The following is a 21,709-nucleotide window of genomic DNA, read 5'->3' as shown; positions in this document are numbered from 1 at the left end:
AATGAGGGTTAGTCGTTTTCACGCTGGATTGAGCGCTGAAGGTCGCGACCTCCAGAGGAGGGAGGAGGACGTGGTATGAGGAGAGGAGAGGAGAGAGGATGGATGGATGGAGAGAGAGAGAGAGATGGTGAGAATAAGAAATGAGGGGCGGGGGGGGGGGGGGGTGTGGGGGGGGTTCAGCAGTGGTTCTCAGACAGTGGATTGGGACCTCTTTTTGGGTCGGGGACCCATTCTTTTATGGGCCACGCGTAAAGATATCTTACAAACATGCATTCTAAAATTTGCATGAATTAAAAACAAATTTAAACTTTTTTTCCCAAAGTATTTCAAAGATAAAACAAGTTTGGGAAGCACTATGATATGATATTATATGATATGATATGATATGATATAGTACTTTATTGTCAGTTCACACTGAAATTAGTCTTGCGACACTGCAGCAGCCATGTATGCGACAACATACAAACAATTGACACAAAGGAACAACAAAAACAGGATTACATACATAAGGATAATACAGACAAGAGCAGTGTCCACCACCTAGCCTACCTCTGGCCAAACTCCTGATTAAGCCTTAAAGTCGACTGATGGACAAAGGACCTTTTTAGACTGACCTAAACTGGAACACCTTATCTCCAGCAGCCTATATTCTCTATGCAACAGATGGCTACTGTTAGAGGTAATATTTCTTGCCAACCTTAGAATGCTGTTATCATACGAGTAGTCGTATATAGCCTCTGAAGTGGTTGTCCAACTATCTTTGAACAAATGTTCAGTTGTTGCAGCAGTTGTGACTTTAGGGCTGCAGAAAAGCATCCATACCAGGTGGTGCTACAGTACTGAGGAACACTCATAATAACAGAAGTGAAAAACAAAAGAGGAATCTGTCTACTAGCACCAAATGATCTTAAACGGCGAAGGAAGTAGATTCTAGCTTTTAGATTTAGGCTACTGTTAAAATTAAGCCCTGTCGCCCCGGAATGAGAAAATGGAGGTGGAGAGAGAATTTACAAAACAGGAAGAAACAAGGGAGGGAATGGGAGTTGGAAGGCGAGAGCGACAGAGTCCGAAGGAAGAAAAAAAGAGGACAAAAGCCGCATGTAAGCCGTCCCGACTAATCTGCGTGGATATGAACCACACTCTCCAGGGCTTCTGTCTCTCTGGCGCACACCATGCTTTCCACTGTAACAGCCTCATAATATCCTTCATTTGATCATCATGCTAATACTAGGAAACATTTCTGCTTAAAATGAAACGTGAGTGTGGCTCATGATTGCTTTTAAACTCATCCCTGGAGTTTGCTTCCACCCCCACCCTTCCTTCCTCCTGCTGATGTTTTTCTCATAACCAAGATCACGGGGATTCCATCCTCCGTAACTCAAGTCCTTTTAAGCTCCGCTGTACAGCATCAAAGCTGACTGGTACAACCGATGCCCGCATTGGCAACGGTGTAGAATAGCCATTGCCAACCTGTGGACCATGAGGTTATTGCAACTCTTTTTCATTTTGATGGTCGTTGTTGTTGTTTTAGTCGTTATACAATTGAATTCCTCCTCACACACATTTCTGTGTGTCACTGCTGTTGTAGCCTAGGGTCCCTTCACTTTTCGGGGTTTGATCTCGTCAGGAGCGGAAACCACTTTACCTAGACGGACTACACTTTGGCCGGAACTATCAGACCGGATTCAGTTTTAAGCCAAAATATTCCCCTGCGCTCAAGGACATACTTTTAGGGCCTATCTAATAAACCCCTTGATGCGGCGTAGTTTTGCATTCGGAAAATTTGTTTGGTATATGCATCTTTTAATCCAACTCGTAGCGACTGGCAAGACTACACTAGGCTATTCGAGCATTTTAATAGGGATTGGAGAAACAAACGGGGGGAAACCAAATCCGCCTTGAACGGATCAACAGCCCGTTGTAAACGAACACCAGGCTTTCCCCCAGATAGCCTGGTGAGGTGAAGTTTCTGCTGTTGTATCCTACTGGCTCACCTGCCAGTGAGGAGCCCCCACTGGGAGGACGTAGTAGAGCCTAGAGTCCTATTCCTCACGCCCGACACTCCCTGCTGACAGGTGTTGCCCCAGCCCGTATAGGAGTATGTGAAGTGACAAATATCACTCTCCGTGCCAGGGTTCCATCCCCCAAACACGGTTCAAATGTGTTTGTATAGACCAGGGCCAGGGGTTTTCAAAGTGGGTGACGGGGCACCATGGGGTGCCGTGATGGCAGTCCAGGGGTGCCGCGAGATAATTTGATAATATTTGGAATTCATTTGGACACTTAACACTTCGGCAGCCGAAATAGAATGGCTTGTTGGTAGATTAGCCGTGAAATTTCTATTATTATATTATGATCTGAACAGCATTCATTTTACAAGACCCATCAGCGCAATATCATCGCAATATCATCGCCCCATCCCCATTACGGTCCCCGTTGTAATTCTCACCAGTGTCACCAGCGAAATGGCTCAATATGCATTGGCATAGAGTGGCGGTTTTGGCCGAGGCATCTTCTCCCCGTGCGTTTCGCGTGCGCGATCCATTCACGTAAATGTGGGCGCATATAATCCAAGTATGACTGTACAGTCGATGTGAACATTTTCGCTAGCTTAGCCCCTAGCACTCCAGCTATGCTAATGCTAACGTCTAAACCATAAATGGATGGGAGCTGGGAAGCTTTAGCAGGGAAAGGACCTGTCGTCACTTCCGGTTCATGTCAGAGGAGCCATGCGCTATCGATGGACGAGCGGTGACTAGGGAAGGTTAGACGATCGCCGATTTTCGGATAAAAATAATTTATTTCGTTTTTAATGACCCAGTACGGTAAATTCCAGTCTGGCTGAGACTCCTTGCTCAGATGTCCGGTATATTTCGGTTTTAATATGGGCATCTCCATACGGCTGTCAAAGTGTTAAAACAATATTTAGTATCATTTTAGACTTGAAGTACAAAAGTTATTTTCAGTCAGCTCTAATCTAAATGGCTGTTATCTCAATGTTTTCCTTGCAACATAATCACTAAAATATGGCATAAATACAAGGTATTGGGAGTGAAAATTATGAATATAATGTAGGGGTGCCTCGGATGAAAATAATATTTATAGGGTTGCCCTGGGCCAAAAAAGTTTGGGAACCCCTGGTGTAGACGCTCAACAAAGTCGGTTGCACCACATTTTTGCAACTTAACACAGCAGCTGAACGGCTGCCGCGTTAAGTGGTAAGTGGTTTCGATATATTCAAGTTGGGCCCTGATTCAGAAAAGGTTGGTAACCACTGGTATAGATTTCAGAGGCCTCTGCCTGCTCTGTCGTTTTCTCTCAAGCGCCCTCGCACTCTTGCCCTCTCTTTCCATCGCCAACTTCCCCAACAACTTCCTCTCTCTCTTCCTGTCAATATCTCCGCTTCTCGCTCCACCTTTCGATAGTCTCTCCACATGGAGTGTACTGGAATGTCAGGGAACCTGACCCCCGTTGTGTAAGAGAATCTGCAATCATTATAATTCAACACCAGAGCCAGCACATCACTTTACTTCACTTCACTCAGTAAGGCGAGACAAGGCACGTCTAAGTGCTCGACCTCAGCACGACCTCAACGTGAAGGACTGTACCTTGCTATATGGCGTGTGTGTGTTTTCACATTCTGATATATCTCTGAGGCATATACTGTAGTAATGTGTCCACTGGTGGCTGGTGCCCTTTTCTTTGCACTTGCATCTTTAATCATCATTTTCAGTGAGAAGGAGGCAGTGTTGCATGTAGCCACAGAGAGCTCGTTTTTTTAGTGTGAGACATTTAAAGATATGAAAAAGCTGCCATGCTTCAAACCGTTTTTTAAAGATGAAGTGCCATGATTTCAAACATAAAATAAATAGTGAAAATAGCTGATCTAACATAACATATGGACAGCTTCACACCGTTGGTTTCTACAGACCGCAAATCAATTTCAAATTCGCAATCTTTCTATATCTGTCTATCTGTCTAAAACCTGCCCACGCTATATGCTGTACCCGCAGCGTGGGCAGGTTTTCACTCGGTAGAACCAGTAGAAAGCCTAGAAACATAGCATACTTTATCATATTTTGTATTACTATTACATGAATGGGACCATCATTTACTACACGCATATCATGATGATTTAAAAAAAAATAAAATAAACTAGCGATTGAAAACAAAGTGTTTATGAAAAGGTTTACTAAGCTAGGTAATAAAATCAAGTTTAAAGTTCGCCCATAAACCTCATTGACTCCCATTGAGATTATAATGTATTGACACCACTGAAGGTGAAATAGCGACATCTGCTGTTCGATTTAGTACTTCAATTCATATACAGTATATCATCGTTGTCGGGTGGAAACCTTGTATGTCCAAAACCGTTCGTTTTTATCATTAAAAAAATAATAATAACTAAACGAATGAAAACAGCCGATCTACAAGCACACAGCGCCTCGCGGTGCGAGGCGTTGTGTGCTTGTAGATCGGCTGTTTTCACTACTTTTGTGTGACGGCCTTGTATGATGAAGCAGGGCTTTGCTTTGTGAAAAAAACCTAAAAATGTACAAATTTGAAACTGTGAGATGCGAGGTTTCTGCCCGACAGTGACGATATGCTATTCCCCCCCCCAAATTCCACACATCTTGTAATGGTGGCTCCCTGGGTCCTTGTTGACATGAACAAGTTTGAGAAGCTCTGTCCTATAGTGGAATCAATCGGGACTACAGTAATAGACTGCGGGAACATACTGTAGGTCGACGGTACTGTATGTGGTGCAGTCAGTCAGAATAAAGGAAAGGCCAATATAAAGTGAAAGTCCTCCCTCTGGGACGTTGGCTCTATAATGGAGTGTGCTTTCCTGGAATGGCTCTGGCCAACCCGCCGCAGGTAAAGTTAAATAAAATATTGATTCAATTACATTTTATAGGGGGCTTCCTCTATTGGTGGTTGAAAGATGCCTTTTCAGTTTCCCTACCTCCCAAAATTACTCAGTGTGCTTCCTGCGTTGTGCAATCTGCAGAGGCCTGTCATACAGAAAACTCATGGGCTGTGTCGTTGCTGTCGGGCATAAACCTTGTATCTCCATGTTTCAACTATTTTATTGAAAATTAATACTACAGTTTACAGTTTACAGTATAGGCATTTAGCAGACACTTTTATTCCAAAGCGACTTACAATAAGCAGATAAAACATCACAATAATAAACAAGATAATATGTCAGTACATCAACAGCAATATAACAAATGCCAATGAATATCTATCTAGAAAAAAACTATATAATCCGTAAAGAAAAAAGAAAAAAAACTAAAAACAAATGCTAACTAGCTTCATGTGTGGTCATCGATTTTTCAGTAGTGCTAGAGTTCAGGACGGGTTTCAGTAGTGCTAGGGTTTAGGACGGTGGAGTCTGAAAAGGTGAGTCTTCAGTCCACGGTGAAAGCTAGCGAGTGAGTCCGTTGTTCTAAGTGCGACAGGGAGTTTATTCCACAACTTGGAGGCCAGGAGGGCAAACTGTCTCGGACGAGTGGATTTTTGCCCTGGGGTTTTTAGCGAGGGTTCTGTCAGCATCCCTTTGTTGGCTGATCTAAGTGAACGGGTGGGGGTGTAGGGTTGATCAGGTTTTGGAGGTATGGAGGAGCCATACCTTTGGCTGCTTTGAACTACTACAGTGTCACACAAAAGTAGTAAAAATAAATAGCTGACCTATAGTGCAAGCTCACAAAATGTGCTTTTGTTTTAACATGTTTTTCAAAAATAAGTTGTTAAGTGTATCTCTGTGTTTTTATTGCGACCGTCAGATCACAGTTATATCAAAACCTCCACCGGCTGTCTGTCAGTCTGTCACACGTCACACATCACACTTATGCCCTACTCATATCTCCGCCACCGTTGCCCCGATCCATGCCAAGCTTTGTACACACACTCCTTGGCTGCCAAACCACATCCCTAATTTCTCACATGGTCCTCTTCTAGCGCTACCATGAGGCGATTCTTGCTAAACACATTTTTGGACACTGCTCCTTCACATTTGCCCGTAAAATCATGCAAAGCGGTACACAGTATCTCTACAGTCATGTCATCAAAATGCATCTGTCCCATCTAGCGCCACCATCTGGACGATTTTTTAAAAACACATTTTTGAACACTGCTCCTACAGATTTTGGCCTAAAATATCTCTAAAGTAATGTCATCAACATGGATCTGTCCCATTTCCCATATTCCCTCCTGATTGGCTACCATTGCCTTCTAAAGTTTGTGTATGCAACCTGACAGTCGCTTATCTCCCGATTTAGGGAGTCTTACTGGTATTGAACCAGTATTAACAAGAGCCTGCATGTGACTAAAGAATAGCTACATCAATTTGAACACAGGTTCTTTTTTTCTCCCCCATTTCCTGAAAAGTAACAGTTTTGTACATACAAGGTATTCCGCCCCGGCAGCACCGGGGATGTGTTGACGTGGATATTGTTATCCTGGAAGACAATGTTCCCATCAAGAAAAGAGGAATTGTATATTCTGCGGAGGTGAGATAGAAGCGTCTCAAGGTTTGTTTTGTGTTTACAGTTCAGCCCCCTAGCCCTCTTACGGATGATTGGATTGATTCCATGCCAGAATGCACCTCACACCAGTTAACTTAGGACGGCCAAAAACTCAACGCTGCTGCTGTAGTGTGTGTGTGTGTGTGTGTGTGTGTGTGTGTGTGTGTGTGTGTGTGTGTGTGTGTGTGTGTGTGTGTGTGTGTGTGTGTGTGTGTGTGTGTGTGTGTGTGTGTGTGTGTGTGTGTGTGTGTGTGTGTGTGTGTGTGTGTGTGTGTGTGCAGGAGTGTCACACCAAATTCTGGGCCCTGGGTACAAGGATTCACTAACATTTTGTGCTTTAACTATTGAAAAATCGTGAAAATGTGTGCGGAGTCTTAAAGGTGATACACCATGCATTTAAAAAGTATTTATGTCATATTGTTTATGTCCCAAAAACGTTTTTCAAAAGGTTTGAGGCTAAATTACCACTCCTGAATAGAGAGCCTCTCTCATTTTTGAATGGCTCTCAGAGCATTTTCAGCTGCAGTACCACCTTTGGCCTGAACTGCAGCACCCCCTCCAAAATCTTTTTGATTTTTTTTTTTTTGAAAAAAAAAAAAAATATGTTGAAAAAAAGATGTTTTTGGAAAAAAAAATCTTTTTTGTCTTCAAAAACAGCTGATGATGACGTAATCATCGGCAGCAAATCTGGATAGCCTGTTTTGAGAACCCGTGGGATACTTTTAACCTTCGCCTTCTCAAAACCAGAGAAAGACACAACAGTCAGAAATGGGACTTTGTGAGGATAGAAGGTGCTAGTGGGACCCCAAAAAAAGGTTTTAAAATAGGAAAAGTGAAATTTCATGGTGTATCACCTTTAATATTTCAAATCCTTTTTTTCAAATCCTGTTTTTTGAAAAAGCTATGTTTCTATGCCAGTGTTGCTCAAATATTTTCATGTGAAGGACTCCCAAAGTGATATGTATTTGGCCACAGAGCCCCATCTCAAAATATTTAGTTCCAGGGAACCCCCCCCCCCCCCCCAGAAGCAAATATTTGAGTTACAAACGTTCGCTTAAAAAGTACATATATTCAAAGATTTGCACACATTTTCACGACTTTTCAAAAATAGCAGATCTACAAGCTCGCAGCGCGGCACTTGGTGCCCACGCTGTGAGCTTGTATATCTGCTATTTTTCATTAGCTAAAGTATAAAATAATTAAGGCCCCTCCACCTTGGGCCCTAGTAACTCAGTCCCACTCCCCCCCTGCCTCTTGTGACGCCCCTGTGTGTGTGTGTGCTGCAGTGTCCTGTCCTCAGCCATGCCTGCCTAACTGTGTGCCGCGCTGAACGGAACAGGGAGGAATAGAGACCAGAATAGAATGGAATAGGAGTGATATTACTCAGAGAGCCATGAAAACCAGGACTCTGCGACGCTCCGCAGAGAATAGACGAGAATAGAAAACAATAGCAGGTAACCAGTGGTTCCATGTGTAATTTCTTTAAAAAAGTCAGTTTTCGTAACTACTCTTAATCTCTGTACTTCGTGGATCGACACACAACAAATAGCACAAACAGGGCCGTTCCAAAATGTCACATGTCGCATCGCATTGTGAGTTTGTAGATCTGTTTGAACGTTTGTGAACGATTTGTCTAAAATAGGGACCCCAGTTGTTGTTGTTTTTTTAATATATATATATATATTTGAAATTGTTAACTTGTGATATTATCCGACATAAATATCAAAAATATCCCCAAAAGGAAATGTAGGCATATTATATTCATTTAGAAATGTATGCATAGTATATTCATTTGGAAATGTTTGCATATATATGTCACCACTAAATCGAGAAACAGTTAGATCGAGAACCGGAGCACTCGTCGTGCGGCGCGGGCGGAACAAGCGGTCGCTTTGATCCACATCAACGACAACGTAGCGTCGGCAGGAATGATAGCGCCTCACCCCACGGAGGTTAGGGTTAGGGTTAGGGTTAGGCATAGTTTTACCGAGGTTAAGGTTAGGGTTAGGGTTAGAGTTAGGCATACTAAGCTTATGGCTAAACACAGCTTAGCTAGGCTAGTAGATAAACAAAGAAAGAGTGGTCGCAAACGAGTGACGTCAGCGACTACACAAGTGAATGGCTGTTGTCACCATCTCATGGTGATTACGCAGAATTACACAGGTGCGCTGATAAGAGACTATCAAAGTGAATTGATCCAGGTGGCGGTAGGGTAGGGGTGTGTGGTGAATGACAAAACGAGCGCTCTTACCACGATCTAACTGAGTTACCCAATCTAACTAACATATATATATATATATATATATATATATATATATATATATATAATATTCATTTGGACCAGAAGCAGAGACGAAAACAGATCCCCCACCGGTGTTAAAATATGAATGACCAGAGAGGGGGCATATCAAATTCCGAGGCATGGACCCTCCTCCCCAGCAAATCGAACCATGTAGGTCACTGGTTCTCAACCTCGGGTCAGAGGACCACCAGAGGGTTGGGTTCATTTGGTTCCATGTGTATGTGCTCAGAGTCTAAATGATGAACACTGAGGATTTCACAGTGACATTTGGGGTCCCAACTCAGTGGCCTCGTGGTTAGAGTGTCCGTCCTGAGGGTGGGAGGTCGGTGTTCAATCCCCCCGACCCGGGTCCTACCACAAAGACTAGTAATTATGGTACCCAATGCCTCCCTGCTTGGCACTCAGCATCAAGGGTTGGATTGGGGGTTAAGACACAGTACTACTAGCATCATGTCCAGGTGGGGGTGGGTGATATGGAAAAATACAATATCACGATATTTTCCCAAGCTGTATCACGATACATACTTTTATCACGATTATTTTTCGCGTTGGTTTTTATGGTTATTTTTCAAGTTACTTGACAAAAACTAGACTCTCTGGGTTCCTTTTGGGAGGTCTAAATTGAACTTTTCAAGTATATAACTCTGACAGTATACAAATTAAACCATTTGGTTTCATTTGTATACTGTCAGAGTTAAGTGGAGACCTTGACATTTTAAAGTTTGAGAACTACTGATTTTGACCAAATGCAGGTTCAATGAATCTCTGTATTAACGCTTAAACAGGATTTTTTTGTGACGCTTAAAAAAACAGGATTGTATCACGATATATACGATACCTCGGAAAAGGCATATCGTGGAGACATTGTATTGTCTCAGCGATAATTATCACACTATCGCCCACCCCTACAGTATGTCCAGGGGATGTACTTGTACAGTAGATCAAGCTGCCTCACGCTAATCTCCTGAACTATGGGCCTCATGGCTCGGCAAGAATACTTACTCACGGTAACATCTGACCTCTTCACTCTTCTATTCACTTTTTCTATATCTATTTTTCTATGTCTATTTCCGGTCCAAAATGAAAATAATAATACTAATAATGCTATTGCTGTACCCGGGGCGGGTTTTCACTTGTTAGAACCAGTAGACAATTAATTATCACCATATTGCCCCCCCCCCCCCCTAGTCCTAGTGTATTGGGAACCAGCGCTGCAGGTAACTTAAGGTGTGAACTCACATTGCGGGCCTTGCTGCTGGGGACACTCCTTGTGGCAGGTGGAGCTGAGCTTGCTGACCACACCGGCGATGTTCTCCACCTTGTTGTCCACCATGGCCTGGACCTTCTCCATGTTGAGCAGCTTGCCGTCCAGGCTGCTCTGCAGCGTGGAGATCTGGGTGCGGGCGTTGCGCAAGCTGGCCGACATGCGGTTCATCTTCACCTGGGGTTGTGGGTGGGGAAGGTAGTGTTGATTTGATGACGGCAAACTTTGATTTAGTCATAGTCTAAAGGTGGTTGCACACTGCTGCGTTTTTCGTTGCGAAATGCGTTTTTCAGGGCAAGGAGAGAGAGAGAGATAGAGAGAGCAAGGGACCGAGTGGTGCGCGAAACGGACGGCAGTGTGCAAACGTGACTGACATAGGTTGAGGTTGATTTTTTTTATTTGCGTGCTCCGAAATTCACTCCGATATTCGGCCCGAAAAACGCAGCAGTGTGCAACCAGCTTTAGTCATGTTTTAGTCATCTGAAATTTTTTGGTGTTCGTCTAGTTTTAGTCGCCTAAATATCATAGGATTTTAGTCGACTAAATCTACAGTTGATAAAAAATTATTTTGACTTGATGGCGTCGTAATGCCTGATTTCGCTCTTGGTTGCATGCTGAAAATAGCCTATCTACAAGTTCACAACGCGTAAACCAATCATAAAATGACTTGACTTTTAGATCTACTGGATCTCTTCTCCACTAGTCCCTCCCTAACATTTTAGTCTAGTTTTAGGCATCATAGCTTAGTTTTTATTTAGTTTTTATTCAGTGAAAAAAGGTAGTCGACGAAATCTTTCTTCGTAGTTTTAGTCATAGTTTTAGAGTATGTATATATATATATATATATATATATATATATATATATATATATATATATATATATATTAAGGGTGGGGAAGTTAACGCGATATTAACTAATTAACGCAAAATCCTTTTATCGGCGATAATATTTTTAACGTGCGATTAACGCGGTGATTTTTGCCCCCCGGTGCAGTGAGTTTTGAGCCTCGGTGCACCCCGTAGTCAGGAAGCGAATGCAGCCCGCAGTGCAGAGACACGCAGTAGTAAACAAGACACACAGACAGTCAGAGCGGTGGAGGTTTTGGGACACAGGCAGGGGCAGACAGACAACCACGGTTGCACTCATTGGAGACTATTGGACTTCACTCAGTAATCACAGTTCTCTCGAGAACACAGCACATTATTTTGACGGGGAGTGGAGGCTTCTGTTGCATGGGCTGACTGTTATGAAGACGTTAGCTTCACGTTAGCTTCAGACGTAGCCTACTAGCCTACTAGCCCTGGAACTTGTCTGTGCTTGTCTGCCCCAAAGCCTCCACCATGCGTGTAGCCGGAGAGTGTATCATTGAAAATAAAGTCAGCAAACTGCTGATCACTGACAGTGCACACAACATGATCGCAGGGGCCAGGGAACTGGATGGGCATAATGCCTTGTGCCACACATCTTCAGCGAGCTATAGCCTATAATCTCCAAGCAATACCACCGCAATGTGTGGCGTCGTCACGTTAATGTTAATGTATTGTTAATCTAAGGCTACCAACGAGCCATCACAGTGTCTACATAATAACAGGGTTTATCAAAGTGAACTAGGGGTGCCATAATCTTAACACCAGTCCAGGGTGCGTTGCCTCAGAATACTTTGATAATGTTTCAAATGTAGCCTATCAATATTACTTCAGTTAAACCTAGAGCCTCTATGCTTTGTAAAACGCTGCACTGTACTTGAGTAATTTTTCCATACACAAACGCTTCACAAAATAAAAGATTAGAAGCTCACAACGCATCTTATGTGAGCTTGTAGATCGGCTATTTTTGGTGAATGTTCCACCCAGAATAGGGATGCTGTGGTTAAAGTGATTAAATGCCACGTAAAAAGTTAATTTATTTCTAATCTGTCCTAATGGAAACGCAAATTTTGCCCCAGAATACTTTGATAATATTTAAAATGTAGCCTATCAATATTACTTCAGTTAAACCTAGAGCCTCTATGCTTTGTAAAACGCTGCACTGTACTTGAGTAATTTTTCCATACACAAACTCTTCACAAAATATAAGATTACAAGCTCACAACGCATCTTATTGTGAGCTTGTAGATCAGCTATTTTTGGTGAATGTTCCCCCCAGAATAGGGATGCTGGGGTTAAAGTGATTAAATGTATAAAAGTTAATTTAAATCTGTCCTAATGGAAACATTTTCTCGAATATTCCAGACAGTAAGCCTATATGTCATATAGAATTTGAATAAACTAGGTATTTGTCTACCTCCCATGTTGATATGAGTATTATATATCTGTTTAACTCATTGCATGCCAGGCCCGATAGTCCCGAGATTATTTCAATGTCTTTCCCTGCCAGGCCCGATAGTCCCGAGAATTTCCGCCATTTTGAAAAAAAAAATTATTTTTTTTTCAAAAAAAAAATGTTTTCAATTTTTTTTCCTGACCCCAAAAAATGTAGTAGGCATGATAGAAATCGCGAAATTGCATGTTTAACCCCCATAGCAACCCCATCTATCAAACATGGCAGCCATCTTTGTTTACATTTTAGGAAAACATAATGGCTTCCATCTCATGAATGCCTGAACGGATTTCCATTCGGATTTTTTTGTTTGAGAGCTGTGAGCAATGTGGACACACGTGGTGCATTATCTAGGCATGGGTGTGCATGATCCGTGCACTATGAATTACAAGGAAGTCTATGGAGACCAGAGGCACCGTAGAGTACGAAGGTATGTTAAAATGGCGGGGAATGTGTTAAGGTAGTTTTAGAACAGATAAAAAATATGCGATTAATTTGCGATTAATCGTGATTAATTATGGACAATCGTGCGATTAATTCGATTAAATATTTTAATCGATCCCCAGCCCTAATATATATATAAAATGTCAAGGACCCGCAAAATAATATACAGTATATTTATGTGTCCACGAAACCTCATGTGAAAATATTTTGTGCCAGGGACCCCCATACAAGATTTATGTATGTTACCAAAATACTCCATCTTTTTTAAGTTAAAAAAATAAATAAAACTAGTGTTGCCCGATCACGTGATCGGATCGGCCGCCGATATGGTCATTTTTATAAGATCGGAGATCGGGAAAAAAAAATCGAAAAAAAAAAAACTTTTTTTTTTTTTTATTATTATTATTATTATTTTTTCAAAAAAACATTTTCTGGGAGTACTGAAAGTTACAGGTAAGGTGAATGCGATATGAAATGTAATCTTACCATAATCACAGTAATCCTTAATAATTTTCAATCATATTCAAGGCCTTTTGGAGAAATGACACAGACACAGAGCCCTGCAGAGGGGAGGTGATTGTGTCAGACTCTGTGTCCAGCTGGCAGCTGATGCCAATAAGTAGTAATTGGCCCCTTGTTAATGGATCAAAGGAAGGCAATTATGTCTCTCTGCACTGTCAACTAGCTGCTACTTCATACTTTTCAAGCAGACTGGTTAATTAGTTCTTAACTTATTTTGTTTCAACTTTAAAAATGGCCAATGTTTTACCAGTTTTTATATAGTTTGTTGATTATTTTTGATGCTGTAATGGTCTATTTTATTAAATTTTTTGAGGTATTAAACAGGTTTTAAAAGTCCTTAAATCGTGACTTCACTGCCAAATTTCAAAGGCCACACCAAAGTTCCGCTGCACAATGCTTGAGAAACACTGCACTAGTAGGCCTATATCACTATACACTACTCATAAGCTTTGTTTTTAATTTGTTGATTCAGTGCTGCACTAAGTGATAGAATGAATAGATTTTTTTTTTCTTAATGCCTTGCCAAAAGATCGGATCGGGAAAGATCGGGATCGAATCGGAAGCAATACTATTTGATCTGTATCGGATCGGGAGCAAAAAAAAACCTGATCGGGGCATCCCTAAATAAAACATATTAGATCTACAAGCTAGAGTGCATGCGTGCGTGCGTGCTTGCTTGCTTGTGTCACACCAGTTTAAAAAGGGTGGGAATGATGGTCAAACGGGCTGTAAAGCGTACCCAAATATGTACTGGAATACTGTACATCATAGACCGGCCACATGGAGTCCCAGATCCACATGAAACCATGCTGGTATTGGACCCAGGGGTGTCACAAGGGGGGGGGAAAGTGGGACTGAGTTACTAGGGCCCGCAAGGTGGAGGGGCCTGGAATTATTTTATACTTTAGCTATTGAAAATAGCAGATATGCAAGATCTGCTATTTTTGAAAATTCGTGAAAATGTGCTTCTGGGGGTGTCCCTGGAACTAAATATTTTGAGATGGGGGTCCGTGGCCAAATACATATCATTTTTGGGGTCCTTGACATGAAAACATTTTCAAAGACAAATTTTCACAAATTTTTAAAAATAGAAGATCTACAAGCTTGCAGCGCGGCACTCGGTGCCACGCTGTGAGCTTGTATATCTGCTATTTTTCAATAGTTGAAGCACAAAATAATGCGTAATAATGCGCTCTCAGTCTAAATGGGTTAAACCTCCTCCCCCTATGAAGAACATTCATGGGGGGGCCCCGCAGTGAATCCTTGTACCCAGGGCCCAGAATTTGGTGCGACACCCCTGGGACCCAGTCTGTTTAATTAGTTTAATTTGGAATTTGGAGCAGAAAAGTGCCTTCTGGCAGAGCGGTCGCTTATAATACGCACCGACGTGACTGACTGGCACACTGTGCAGCCACGCACTGCCCAAATTATACCCACATTTGGCAGATGGAGGTTTGTTTTAACGTCCCAGGGCTACAAATACAACCCTTGTGTGTAATTGTGTTTTTAGCTTTTTTTTTTTTTTTTTTAGTTTAATGTGCTAGGAATCTGGTAGAGGTCAGTGGTGTATGAATGGACAGGAGAGAGAGCAGGCCTTGCATTCTAAATAAGATCAGGTCATTAGATTCAAATCTAATTTCCATTTACATTCCAGTTGAGTACACCTGGAGGGCGGCAAGGAAATCCTCTCTGGGTTGGTACTTAGCATTCACTTCATTCGGTGTTAGTTGGCTTTTCTTAAAGTTTATGTTTCTATTTTAACCACTTAAACACCTGACCACAAAACATTTTATAAATTATTTAGGCCTAGAATTATTGAATGCTTTAACTATTGAAAAATAGCAGATATACAAGCTCACTGCGCGGCACCGAGTGCCGCGCTGCGAGCTTGTAGATCTGCTATTTTTGAAAAAGTTGTGAAAATGTGTGCAGATCTTTGAATATATGTATTTTTAAAGCGAACGTTTGTAACTCAAACTTTGCTTCTGGGTGGTCCCTGGAACTAGATATTTTGAGATGGGGGTCCGTGGCCAAATACATATCAGTTTGGGGGTCCTTCACATGAAAAAGTTTGAGAACCACTGACATAGTAGTCTCTCAAGAACAGACTAACTGAGCTCCAGTTAAGTGAAAAGGACCTTTTCTTTGACGATGGCTAGCCAGATTGCTGACATAGAAACATAGGTTTTTCTAAAAACCTTAGAAGGATTCAAAAGACACTTATAGAATCTGGTCAAAATTCAAATTTTCAAGATTTTTCAAAAATAGCAGATCTACAAGCTCGCAGCCGCGCTGTGAGCTTGTATATCTGCTATTTTTCAATAGTTAAAGCATAAAATAATGATACACAATAATGTGTACCCGTTTTTAAGGATGACTTCACAGATTTTCTTCATATAAATGGTCCTCACTGATGCCCATTATATGGTACCATTTTTGTCTACCCACTCTGTGTCACAGAGGAGCGCTGTGGACAGTTCAGAAACCTGACTACCAGTGACCTCATTGGTTGGCGGGTTTGGTCTTTTCAAACAATTATTTGTATTAATGCGAGAACAATGGCTTTAGTTATAACATGCTACGTTTCCAGGAATAGAAAGCATGCGGTTTCTACTAGCTTCAATTCACCATCATTAATATGGGTTACATAATGTCATCACAGATTCATGTGATCATCACAGGTTCATGTGATGGTAACTGTTGAATGGACTGCATTTATATCGTCGTTGTTGGGTGGAAACCTTGTTTGTCCAAAACCGTTTTGTATTTATCATTTAAAAAATGAACTAAACCAGTGAAAACAGCTGATCTACAAGTACACAACGGCTCGCACCGCGAGGCGTTGTGTGCTTGTAGATCGGCTGAATAAAAAAATAATAATATGGGTTTCTGAACTGTCCACAGCCCTCCTCTGAGACGCAGGCCGAGTACGCAAAAATCCCACCTGATATCAAACACGACACGCATGCATATCTCCTTGTATGGGCTGTTCTGTCCGTGACATCAGCTGTGGTGATGTCAGTCTCTAAGTACTCTCATACTACAGACAGAGGGACCTACACACAAAGCCAGACGTAGGAGCGTTTAGCACCGCTCAAAGATTGTGCCATATTAATTATGAGCATTGGTGAATACTATATGAGGATAGGTTGAAAATGGGTGACATCGTCCTTTCACTAAATGCAATGTGTTGGTAGGCAGCTTGTACTGTACATACTGTAAGGCTATCCTATTATAGTTGTGCTTCTCAACCTTTTCTGGACCAGGGCCCGCACTTGAACATCTTGAAAGACATCTGACCACTTATTAAGTCAGGGGTGTCCAAACTTTTTTCAAAGGGGGCCAGATTAGAAAATATTAAAACACCCAAGGGCCGTCTATGTCCTGACATGATGTACTTTTGGTCGGACCATAACAAAGTCAAATACATACAGTATGCATGCATTTAAAATGATTTTATTTAACCATCCTCATCAATATTTAATATCAATGGTCTTTTGTCAGGTGTCTGCTCTGAACAAAACACATAACTCAGCCTTATTTCACATTGCCAAATGTAAACAGACATGCAAGGAAAAAATACAATAAAATATCCTTTTGTTGGCACCTTCAGAATGAGACAACAGGGAACAATCCTGACAAATTATACTCTGGGAAAATATTCTTGTTTGACGGTGCTGGTGGGCCGTTTATAATACAATTTAGGAATGAAGCTGCGGTCTATATACCAGTAAGACTCCCTAATCGGGAGATAAGCGACCATAGGTCGCTTATCGGCATTTTATGTGAGCTGCAGTGGAGGGGGTCCTCCACTGGGGGCGTCACCACTTTTGCATCCGTTCTGGAGCACGAGGAGTGGGTGGTCCCCGGGAATTCCCCGTGAGCAGCCCCGTTGGGGTGGTCATTTGGTCATTTTTGCACATTTGGTCATTTTTTACACTTGGGGGTCCCCCAGGGAGCTGGGGGTCCCTGGGGCTCGGGGGGTCCTTGGAGGTTGTAGTTTGGCAGGCAAGGAGTGTGTGTGCAAAATGTGGCATGGATCGGGTCAACGGTTGCGGAGATATGAGCAGGGAAAAAGTGTGACGTGTGACGTGGGACTGCCCCCGGGCCACACTTTGGACACCCCTGTATTAAGTGGTCAGATGTGTGGGCTGCACGCATGTTTCAGAGCATGTTGATCAATCGATTATGTTCGGGCTTGGATCAATGCAATCTGGGAACCAACCCATCGGCAAAAGAAAAGGGAAAAACAGCGCCCTCTGCTGTTGTTTTCCTTTGAATTTGCCTCTGGGGGCACCGCCCAATAGAATGTGGATGACAGGATGTTGGCCAGATTGGTCCGCCCCCAGCCCTCCACTTCCTGTCCACGAGTCTTTGTTTACATTACTAACATTCCTAACTCTACACTTTTTTTTCCCCCCCAATTTTGTAACCCATTTTTTCACCCAGTGCTAATTGCCTGTGTAATCCTGGGCTCTGCTCTCCCTCTGCCACGCCGGGGGAGACAACGGACTGACCTCATGCTTCCTTCTATGCATGATTAGTCCAAGTTGCTTCTTTTCACCTGACAGTGGAGATTTCCCTGGTTTGGACGTAGCACATGGAAGGAAGGAACACGTTATTCCAACCAGTTCCTTTCCCCTCCATCAGGCGCCCCGGCTGGCCAGGGGGAGGCATTATTGAGACCAGGATTACGTGCATGTTTTTGTGAGGGTATCAACCCTAGGAGACATGGGGAGAACATGCAAACTCCACACAGAAACTCTAACTTCTACAGCTTTTAACTGCTGACAGCTCCGAATCTGTCTTGAGAGATTAGGATCAATGGATCATATCATTTATAATTTAGTTTTACATTATTCTTATTCAATATTAAAGTGTTAGTTCACCTATTTTGTACTTAAAGCTGTGTGAAATATTTGCCATTAAAACAGTGGTTAAAAATGTATTAATTGATTACCAGAGTCCCGTGGTCAGAGTTCTGGTCAGTTTCTAATGAATATTAAGTAGTTCCAATGGGGTGGGGGCCATTTGGCGTGGCCCAATCATTGAAAATAGATTAATCCACAAAACTAGCGTCATTTGTATTGTTGGCCTATTTCTACCATACAGAGCGAGGTTTCGTTCTGATCAGCTGACTGCAAAGCACCTTGTTTTGGGGAAATACGTTGCAGCGGCGTAGTGATACTGGACACAAAAAATAGTACCATGTGACAGAGGGGTCAAAGTTGAACGAAAGTTGGTCTGTTTGGTAGAAATAGGTCAACAATACAAATGACGCTAGTTTTGTGGATTCATCTATTTTTAATGATTGGGCCATGAACCCCTGCCAAATCACCGGAACTACTTTATATTCATCTAAAACTGACCAGAACTCTGACCACGGGACTCTGGTAATGAATTAATACATTTGTAACCACTATTTTAATGGCAAGTATTTCACACAGCTTTATGTAAAAAATAGGTGAACTAACACTTTAATGTTTATATTATCATTAAGATATTAGTGTTTTGGACAATTATTTGGGGGTTCCACTCGCAACATCCCCTCGGCCCACAGGTTGGGAACCACTGGCCAATAATGACATGACCAAATAGGACTCCATGGTTAAAGTGGTTAAACTATGCTGTGCATAGGGTGTGTTTGTAGATTGGTCATTTATCAGGGTTCCGCGAGCAGGTGATGATCTGGAGCCCCTAAACCAGGGTTGGGCAACTTTGATGATGGCGAGGGCCACTTTATTTCTACCTTCACTCCAGAGGGCCACATTGCATATTGCTAAGTCCTACATTGTAGGACAAAGGACAAAGGAAAAATTCCTACTTTTGTCTGTGCTGCGATGCGTTTTGAGCTTGTAGATCGGCTATTTTTGCTCCTTTTGAATTGGAATCCTGAATAATTTTTTGTTATTTTGAATTGGAATCCTGAAATGTAACATTTTGATTTGATTTCAAACGCATTTAGTTATATACTTATTATGTCAAATATATGAACCTAAATACAAATACACTGGACATAAAACAATACGTTTTAATACTACTATACTAGTCATTAAGCTACTAATATAGACTGAAGGAATTAAAGCAGGTCATGTTTGGAATTGTAACAGCTGAAATCAATATCAGTATTCCGGTATTAACCTGCAGGCCGCATTACCGGGCCACCAGTTGCCCATGTATGCCCTAAACCACTAACCTACTGAAACAACCCTTTAGTCATATTATTACTGAAGTGTTCACCTGGATTTGTAGTGTGGTTGTCCGTGTAGGGCAACCTGACAATAGCACTTTTTTTGCTACTCCTCCCACAGTTTTGGTGGCATGCATCTCCATTCAGAAACATTGCCATCCAGAAGATTGACTTCCATTATTCTAAATGGAGGTGTCACCTAAACCTATCCTAAACCATTACCCTAACCTCAGTGGGGGTATTTCTGAATGGGGATGTTTCTAAGTGGGGGTGTTTCTGAATGGAGGTCTGCCCCCATGTCAAATCGACCGGCTTCATCGGTACACGCAGGGTATACTAAGAGATACGTTATATAGTTTCATTTATAGCAATGTATTTGTGAATTAACTTTCTCCATTGACTTTAATTAAAAATTGTACTTTTCCCAAATATGGAGATGACTGATACCAAAGATGTCTGACATCAAAGACCACATGAGACTGACACAGTATGTCCATATATGGGCATCCCAAGAAGGGGGTTAATATTGATGACATCAGGGATCTCCATATATGGGCATAAAAGGAACAAGGACTGACTGAGATCTCCATACTGTATATGGCCATTCATTTATTAGTGAATTAATTTTCCCCATTGGCTTGAATGGGGAAAACTCAAACGGTAAGACGGAATTAATTTAAAGTGTGACTCTCGCCTTGCATCTTTTTGTTTTTTGTTGCAGTTCTTCTTTTTGTACTTCTCAGTTTCTGTTTTGCAGTTTCCCACGGCAGCTGCAAAACCGTTGACACATTGCATCTCAAGTCAAGTCAAAGAAAAAATATTTTCTGAATACTAAACACGAATTTCCGATTTTAGCTTTCTTTTTTGGGGAATTGAACCAAATTGACTGCGATCCCAGAAACCAAAGTAAATTATTCCTTAGTAGTTAAATTATTACGAAGTACTAGTACTTCACCTTTATGACAGCTGGTCAGGGTGCCACAACCGCAGTATTAAATACTTTATTCATCATAACAACAGGGTAATATTTAATCACCAACAAGCATTTTAAAGGGAAATCATTCTAATGTAAGCACAGCGTGCCTCTTACCTGCATCTCCTGCATGCTGCTGGGGTACAGCGGCGTCCTGGAAGAGCCTTGCCCCGATCCAAGTCCCTTCCCCATGCTTCCAGTAACCATCCCGTCTCCCCTCACCACCACCACCTCCTCTCTGCTGGCCCCAGTAGCCTGCTGCTCCCCCTGCTTCTCCCCTGCTCCTCCGATGCCGCTGCTGTCCCCCCCGGGGAACGGCACCTGTCCCTCATCCGCCTGTGGCACAAAGCCCCCTGCCTGGGCACCAGCTCCAGCACCGCCGCGGCTCCCGCCGCCTTGGCACTCCAGGCAGTTGCTCTTCAGCTCGTTGACGGTCTCTTTGAGGCTCTGCAGCTCCTTCAGGGTCTTCTCCAGCAGCCTGAACTGCTTGGGCAGCTGGATGGTGAGCGGAGGCAGGGTGAGCTGGTACGGGCACTCTGCGCCCGCCGCCTCTCCCCCGGTGGCAGAGGAGGCGCCCGCTCCGGAACCCCCGCTGCCGCACGGTCCCGACGGCTTCAGCTTCAGGGCGCAGCCGTCTCCCGAGGACGAGGAGTAGCGCGGTCCTTTAGCGTCCCATCTCTGGTGCCCGTTGGCAGAGGGGTCCGGGACCACGGTGGCGGTGAGCAGGAGAGTGGCACAGACGCACAGTGAGACGGTCCTCATTCCGTGCCTGCGGTGATGATGGTGTGCGAATGACGGGTGAGAGTTTGTAAAGTGCGATTAAGTATGTGCGGCGTGTAAAGTGCAACTGGAGTGGTTACGGCAGTGTGCAGGTCTTTAGTCCGTGCATCCAGGAGAGGAGAAGCAGCGTGTGTGGATAGGAATGTGGAGCGTGTGTTTTCCGATAACGCAGTTGTTGGGAGTGTGTGTCTATATAGTGTGTGTGTGTCTGTGTGTGTGCGTGTGTGTGAGCGCAGTCTGCAGGAGGAGGCAGAGAGAGCGCACAGGGAACTGCCTCTGCCTCAGATAGCTGTGTCATTAATATCAGGACAGAGAGCGAGGGAGGGAGGGAGGGCAGAAGAAAGAGAGAGAGAGAGAAAGAGAGAGAGAGAGCTGAGCTACACA

The 21,709-nt window shown here is 42.8% G+C and overlaps 1 protein-coding gene across 1 annotated transcript in view; it reads right to left on the bottom strand.

Moving 5' to 3' along the window:
- fgl2a (fibrinogen-like 2a) overlaps window positions 1-21,484 on the bottom strand; it is a 44,121-nt gene extending 22,637 nt beyond the window's left edge. Inside the window, exons 1-2 of the mRNA XM_080754738.1 lie at window positions 20,663-21,484; window positions 10,072-10,273 (exon numbers count right to left, since the gene is read on the bottom strand). Of these exons, the coding sequence (XP_080610864.1) occupies window positions 10,072-10,273; window positions 20,663-21,307 (847 nt within the window). The 5' untranslated portion in view covers window positions 21,308-21,484. The remainder of the gene's footprint in view (window positions 1-10,071; window positions 10,274-20,662) is intronic.
- Between the last annotated feature and the right edge of the window lie 225 nt (window positions 21,485-21,709).

The sequence above is a fragment of the Nannobrachium achirus genome (genome assembly GCF_963921795.1).
Source record: "Nannobrachium achirus genome assembly, chromosome: 23".
Taxonomy (NCBI): domain Eukaryota; kingdom Metazoa; phylum Chordata; class Actinopteri; order Myctophiformes; family Myctophidae; genus Nannobrachium; species Nannobrachium achirus.
This window is presented reverse-complemented; position numbering and strand designations above follow the sequence as displayed.